Source organism: Rhagoletis zephyria, unplaced genomic scaffold, assembly GCF_001687245.7.
Source record: "Rhagoletis zephyria isolate East Lansing unplaced genomic scaffold, Rhagoletis_zephyria_1.1 Rzeph_scaffold_00517, whole genome shotgun sequence".
NCBI lineage: Eukaryota > Metazoa > Arthropoda > Insecta > Diptera > Tephritidae > Rhagoletis > Rhagoletis zephyria.
This window is the reverse complement of record NW_016157601.1, coordinates 1,268-9,222: the sequence shown is the minus strand read 5'-3', so window position 1 is coordinate 9,222 and position 7,955 is coordinate 1,268. Positions and strand designations below refer to the sequence as shown.

General features: G+C 41.3%; 1 protein-coding gene across 1 annotated transcript; it reads left to right on the top strand.

Moving 5' to 3' along the window:
- The first annotated feature begins 3,958 nt into the window (after positions 1-3,958).
- LOC108360088 (uncharacterized) lies at positions 3,959-4,780 on the top strand. The gene has a single exon (XM_017612248.1). The coding sequence runs from the start codon at positions 3,959-3,961 to the stop codon at positions 4,778-4,780; it is 822 nt and encodes a 273-aa protein (XP_017467737.1).
- The last annotated feature ends 3,175 nt before the right edge of the window (positions 4,781-7,955 follow it).

Sequence of the window (7,955 nt, the reverse complement as noted above, 5' to 3'; positions counted from 1 at the left end):
AGTGATTCTCCGTTGGATTTCAAGGCTGACATTATTATTGGTATTAATGCTGGTTCCCAAATAAACGAAGTCGTCTACTTTTTCAAACTTGTAACTGTCAACAGTGACGCCAAGACGCGTATGCTCTGACTGTTTGTGTGATGACAGGAGATACTTCGTTTTGTCCTCGTTCACCACCAGTCCCATTCGCTTTGGTTCTCTATCCAATCCCGAGAAGACAGAACAGACGTAGCCCTTGTTTTTACCGATAATATCTATGTCATCGGCATACGCCAGCAATTGTACGCTCTTGTAAAGTATTGTGCCTGGGCGGTTCAGTTCTGCGGCTCTTGTTATCTTCTCCAACATCAGATTAAAGAAATCACACGAAAGGTAGTCTCCTTGTCTGAAACCTCGTTTGGTATCAAACGGCTCGGAGAGGTCCTTCCCTATTCTGACGGAGTTGGTGGTATTGCTCAACGTCATTTTACACAGCCGTATTAGCTTCGCGGGGATACCAAATTCAGACATCGCGGCATAAAGGCAACTTCTCTTCGTACTGTCGAAAGCGGCTTTGAAATCGACAAATAGATGGTGTGTGTCTATCCTATTCCCACGGGCCAAGATTTGGCGTATTGTAAATACCTGATCTATGGTGGATTTTCCAGGCCAAAAGCCACACTGATAAGGTCCAATCAGCTCGTTGACGGTGGGCTTCAGTCTTTCGCACAATACACTCGATAAGACCTTATAACCTATGCTTAGAAGGCTGATTCCGCGGTAGTTGGCGCGTATGGCGGGGTCGCCTTTCTTGAAGATTGGGCAGAGCACACTTAAATTCCAGTCATCGGGCATGAGTTCATCTGACCATATTCTGCATATGAGCTGATGCATGCACCTCATCAGCTCCTCGCCGCCGTACTTGAATGCAATGTCAAGTTCTCTTTCCATATCTAAAGGAGTTCCTCAAGGGTCGATTCTCGGCCCCTTACTGTTTGTTTTGTACATCAACGATCTGCCGAAGGTATTAAAGCACAATAAAATTCAAATGTACGCTGATGATGTGCAATTGTATTTGAGCTGCCCACTTCACTCATTGAACCTATGCATACAGAACCTCAATAGTGATTTAGACCTCGTTCACGAGTGGGCAAGTAACAATGGTTTGGTCTTAAATCCTAACAAATCCCAATGTATTGCTATTTTTAAAAAACATTTTGACCTCAACGTTTATGATACAGTTTCGTTGAACAGAACTGTGATACCATATGTTGATGTAGCTAAGAACCTGGGCGTACTATTTAACAGAACACTAACGTGGGATAATCATGTCTATAGCACAATTGGTAGAGTATATGCTATGCTAAGGTATTTATGGTCAACACAACACCTAACGCCGATGCCCACTAGAATGTTAATCGCGAAATCTTACTTGCTACCAACGCTGTTGCTAACAGCGATAGTCAATGCAATAAAAAACTCAACGTGCTTTACAATAACATCGCCAGGTATATATATTGCAAAAAACGGTATGACCACATTTCTCAATGGGCTCGCAAGATAACTTCAATATCACTCGACGATATGCTGAAGCTCAAGTGCCTTACAATGCTTCAGAAAATCTTATTCTCAGAGGAGCATCCGCATCTCAAAAATCGTCTTCAAATTACTCAATCGTCACGATTACAACAGCTTTTGCACCTGAAATTCAATTCTGTCATATCTGAGCGTCAGTTTTTCGTCTATACTATTCGCCTATGGAACAAATTACCCCTTAAACTCAGGGCTATTAAGGACACATTGCACTTTAAAATAGCATTACTTAGACACTATGCTGACTAAATGAAAATTTGTAACTATTTAACTCGCGTCAGTCACCCCAACTCTAACCGCTAAATTACTGTATTTTTCTTTATTCTCTTCAATCTTACACTTTATGAATAATTTTATAAGTTTTAGATGTTAAGTTAAAATTTTATACATTTTAATATCGTATTATATTGTAATATTCTCAGTATCTAACACTGAAATATAACCTGTGGTTGTTGTGTTAGACTACTTTAAATAAATAAATAAATAAATAAATCGCTTCTGGCCACTCCCAGGTGAATGGCAGTCAAAAATTTTCCACTTCTGCGCACGGAACCATCCTCAGTTCAGGCCTTTAGTATCTATATATAATTGCTCAGTCGTACGACTTAGTTAGGCCGGTCTGTAGCAGCCACAGAATTGAGCTATATATCAAACTAAAGTGCAAGCATGGTTGTCACAATTGGTAACTTTCTATCAAAAGTGGTAACTTTTAAACGGTTTGGTAACTTGGTAACTTTTATTTCATTTTGGTAACTTTTGCAACTTAATATCAATTTGCTTTACTAGAAAGAAATGAATTATGTTTTGCATGTGCGTAATTATAAAAGCCCTTCGATTTTCAGTGGCAGCACTACTGACACTTCTACAAAATTACTTCGATAAAATTAGAGTTATCTCATATTCGAATACTGGAAATATTTCAATTACAGTGGCAGCACCAAGGGCTGCACTTCTAAAACAACTTTCGAATTTTTGCTATAAATTTTGAGTTCTACTATCTCACATTTTAATAGGGGCCATCTGGCAATTTTCGGTAAGGTCCATAAATCCTTTTGATTATTCCGGCACAAAAAAAATGTCGCGTGCTTTTTACTAGACCCACCTACCGACATGTATTTCGATCCACTGAATTCAAATATGAGGTCCGTTTGACACGTACACTAAATTATGAAAAAGCGAAAAAATAGCAAAAATTTTTAAATTTTCGCAATTTACTCGAAATTTTGTACGAGTCAAACGGACAGTAAAAGCACCCGCAACTTTTTTTGTGTGCCGGTGCCATTATTTCGTGAGTCGCAAATATCGGCGCATTCCGAACGAAAAATGACACTGAAATTGGCACAACGTCGAAACCGGTTTGTCTCCAAACCAAATTTGACAAGGGATGATGCAAAATCGCTCCACATTACATCATACCCCTACCCTGTCGGAAACACCAACAACCAATAATTGTAAGAAAAATATTTTCTAATAAAAAAAATTATTATAATTGTCAACAGCATTTCCAATCTTGATAATTTACCAAGAAAATAGATTTAAACTTCTGTGCTAGCTCTGGGAGTTCTTGATAAATAATAAAAAATTTACAAATTATAAAAATATTGAATTTATTAAGTCACAGAAACGGGCTGTAAGTATATACGCATTTTTTATGAAATATAGCAGTTTTATTCAGTATATTTTTTTCTCAATGAAGAAGTGAAGATTTTGGTAGTGAAGATTTGGTAACTATATACATGGGGAATATAAGCAACACTTTCAACAAAAAAAAATTGCAAAAATCAACCAAAAGCCCTAGGTACTTCAAACTTGCACTTTATGTAAGATGGTGGTGTATGAACTTGATATGTTGGTTGGTTGGTAACCTTATTCACATACATTGTCAAATCCTTTTATTATTGTCATTCACATATATACATTGTCAAATCTATTTTCACCTTTTGTTCTTTCTTCTGGATTTTTCTGCTGTTCTGAATAAACGTGTTCGCAAAGGTGTAAGCTGATCTTTTTACTAAACATAATTTATGGTGCCTCCTGTGAGGACTAGAACATTGTTAACCCAAATTGTTTTGACGGTTTATGCCAAAGAGGACACAATTCTAATCGGATTGTGGGGCATTGCATCGATATTTGTAGATTTGCTGACGCACACGGTTTACGTCACAATTATCACATTGCTTCAGCACAATGACGGAAATAAATCTAAGGAAGTTTCACGCCTCAGCAATTTCTCGCCTTATGGATCAGGTCTGAAAGGCAGGAACAGGTGAATTGGACTCCGCGAAGACTGAGCAAATGCTGAAGTCCGCTAGTGGTCGTTATGACCGCATGTGGCAGAATCACGAAACATTAATTCGCTCGGCCAAAGACGATGAGCTTGAGGTACATGCATCTTGGTGGCATTCCACTGAAGAAATGTATGACGAGTTATGTGCAAATCTTCTGCGTCTACGTAGAGTGCAAGTTAATCCTGGAGACTCCGTCATCCAGCGTAAGGGAGATTCGCCTATTGAAACTCGAGCCATTAAATATTCCAACCTTTAACGGAGCGCTGCACAATTGGTTGGCCTTTAAGGACGCCCTTGAAACGTTACTGCATAACAGGGATTTACCGCCAGCATATAAACTCGGTAAATTGCGTCAAGCTGTGCCATCAGCATCGGTTCCTCTGGTAGGTGGTCTGTATTCGGGAGGTTACGAGGAATTATGGCGAGCAATAAAGGAGCGGTATGATAACCCCAAGCAGTTAGCAGAAGTACATGTCGCTCGCTTCCTCAACCTCGCACCAGTGTCGGAGGGCTCTGCAAAGACGCTGCTGAATATCGTCGATGTAGTGAGCGAGTACCTGCGTGCATTGACTATTATGAAATTGCCAGTGACTGAGTGGGACGCATTGACAGTAGCCATTATATTCTCGAAACTTCCATCTGCAACACAGCGTGAGTGGTGCATGCACCGTTCTCCGACTGAGATAAGCAGCTTAACAGATTTATTGAAATTTCTGGAGAAGAGAGCGCACAGTCTTTCCACAGAGCTTGTACGTGTGCGTCCCGGCTCTGAACAAAGGGTAGGACGTCAGCAAGGGCGATCGTCATCAGCGCGTGCTGTTAAATGCAATTTAGCGTCCGAGAATTCTAAGTGTCCATACTGCCAGGGTGCTCACAAGATCATACGTTGTCCAAAAATATTATATTGGTCTGTGCTGTAATTGTTTAGGACAAGGCAGTGGCGTAGCCAGGATTTGGCGAAGGGGGGGGGATTAAAAAAATTTGCATCGATAACTTAAAGTTGTGATACACAATGGCTAGAGGCGTCGCACTATAGGCAAAGCACGAGTTTTTTGCAAAATCGTAGATCTTCGCTTAGAAAAGAGATAATGGAATGAAAATTATCGTGAAGATAATTGATCATATAATATAGGAAAACTATAGAGAAGTTACAACAACAATAACTTAACCCTCAAAATGCCGCTCAAAATGTCACTTTTTTTTTAATTTTGGATTTTGGCTCCCATTCCACTAGAAAACACTATATTTAATACACCATTAGCACTGTTTCTGAAAGATTTCTCTTTATTTTATCTTAAGACTCGATTCTTGGGACATTGGATGCTGTACCCGAGTGGCCAGATTGGAAAAAGAAAAGCTACCTTTAAACTCTAATAACTCGTAAACTATCAGCTTTCACAAAAAAAAATATATAACAAATATGGTTATACTGGTCGATATCTTTACGAAAGTGCAGCATTTAACCCTTTAATGCAGAGTCTGTCATATACGAAACGCTTTTTAACCCTTTCAAGGCAGAGGCAAAATGGTTCTCAATATGTTTTCAACGTACTTTTTATTTATTTTTATTTTTAATATTTTTATTTATTTTATTTTTTTTTATTTTTTTATTTTTATTATTATTTTACTATGGAAAAATTTTCTACGATTAATATTTACGTCAACATGAGAAAAGGCACGTTCAAAAGCATATTGAGATTATTCGATGCTATAAACTTTCATTTGTTGACTGCTGCAATTCGCTCTATGTTATCTACGCTTGTCACATTTACTGCCTCGCCTTTTGTTTGCACACGAACATAAACATGCCCACGGACGGAGAACACAGAAGTAAGCCGCTTTTGTCTTCTTAGCTCAGTGCCAAACTGCATGACTTCGCGATTTCGCTTTGTCAGGCATTCGTGCAAATATATTTTGTCATCTGCACTCTGACCAATGTCGCGAAGAGTAAGCGGTCGTTTTTTCGTTTTGCAGAACTTCGCAACTGCACTAAATAACGCACAACGGTCACCAGCAGAGCCAAGCTTAGCGATGATAGGCACGGCTTTGCTGTTGTCATTATTATTATTGCGAGCACGGAAAATTGCACGAACAGGTGGAGTCTTTATCTGAACTGTGCGACAGAGCTGAGCAAAACATTCAGTCAAGCTCTCGTTTTTTGTGTGGGGGATACCTCTTATGATAAGATCTGACGACACTAAAGCATTCTGACATTCGTCGACTTATGCACTTAGTACTTCGACATCATTGCGCAGTTGTTGTACTTTTGCGCATTCTTTCTCTGCTCTTTCAACTCTGGCTTCAATGTGTTTTACAGAATTGTTTAAGTTTGCTAAGCCCGCCGTCAACTCACCAATCCTCTGCATAACACGTTCCTCGGATTGAGACAAACGAGATGTTAGCTTACAGATGATGCTCTCCTTTTGCGCTTCTATCTTCGTTTCTAGCCGTGCGAGCCAGCTCGGTGTTGGTGGACTATCACACTTTGCGGACTTGTTCTGCATGTTCGCTATTTGAAGCGGAGATGCAGCTGCTTGGCGGGATGATTTAGTTCTTGTTGTCACACTATTAATACTCATTTTTACACAAATCCTTAATTGATATTTTAGAGTTTATTGAGTCGATTTGTTAAAACCTTTACTTATTTACTGTGTGAAACTTTATGGCAATATTGGCTGTGAAAAACCACGGAAAATTCTATAAATACTGCAGCGCTAAATCACACACGTCAGCTTGCGAACACGAACATCACAATTGTTCTTGTGCGTACGGTTCAAATCGCAGCTCACAACGTCCGGATATTTATATCCACGTATCCTCTGGGTAGCAACCAAACACCCGTTTGGGAGCGAGCTAAAGTGAGAAGGCGTAAAACTTCGCGTGCGCTGGGTTTGGGTCCCGCCACGTTAAAACCCCGCCCAATGAAAAGAAAAAAACAGCCTCGGATGAGACCCCCATTTTCTAATGACGACGACGGCAAACGTATAAAGGACTATGATTTAAGGGTATGCACCTGGAATATCCGGACCCTTAATGGGGAAGGTGCCTCTGCCCGGCTGGTTGATGTCCTCGGGAAGACAAAGGCTGACATCACCGCCATCCAAGAAATGCGATGGACGGGGCAAGGTAAAGTAAGCGTGAAGCCTTGCGACATTTACTACAGTTGCCACGTAAAGGAGCGCAAATTCTCTGTAGGATTCGTGGTAGGAGAGATTCCGTCGCCGAGTACTGGCGTCCACCCCGGTGGACGAACGTCTAGCCACAATCCGCATCAAAGCCAGATTCTTCAACGTCTCACTAATCTGCGCCCATGCCCCGACGGAAGAGAAGGATGAGGCGTGCATGGATCTCTTCTATGAGCGCTTGGAACGTACATATGAGCGCTGCCCCCGACACGATGTCAAAATCGTGCTTGGCGATTTTAATGCCAAGGTGGGCAAGGAAGGGATCTTTGGCGCCACTGTCGGAAAATTCAGCCACCACGGCGAAACATCCGATAACGGACTGCGGCTGATCGATTTCGCCGGGGCCCGAAACATGGTAATATGTAGTACTAGGTTCCAGCATAAGAACATCCACCAAGCTACATGGCTGTCTCCAGATCGAAAAACGAGAAACCAAATCGATCATGTTGTGATAGACGGAAGGCATGCTTCAAGCGTTTTGGACGTACGTACACTCCGAGGGCCAAATATCGACTCGGACCACTATCTTGTTGTAGCCAAGATACGCACCCGCCTCTGTGCAGCAAAAAATGTGCGCCCAACAATGCAAGGAAAGCTTAACGTCGAAAAGCTGCAATCACAACAGACGGCCAATTTATTCGCCACTCGACTCACACACCNTACGCCAATACGCACCCGCCTCTGTGCAGAAAAATATGTGCGCCCAACAATGCAAGAAAAGCTTAACGTCGAAAAGCTGCAATCACAACAGACGGCCAATTTATTCGCCACTCGACTCACACACCTGCTCTCTGAGAGCACTCTTCAACAATCCGACATACGCGAGCAGTGGAACCACATTTCCCGATCATTAAGTACCGCCGCCGAAGAAGTAGTTGGATTTCAGCGAGCCCGAAAGAACAACTGGTAC

Coding starts and splice junctions, on each gene's coding strand:
- LOC108360088 (XM_017612248.1), top strand. CDS start 3,959: ATGCATCTTGGTGGCATTCCACTGAAGAAATGTATGACGAGTTATGTG.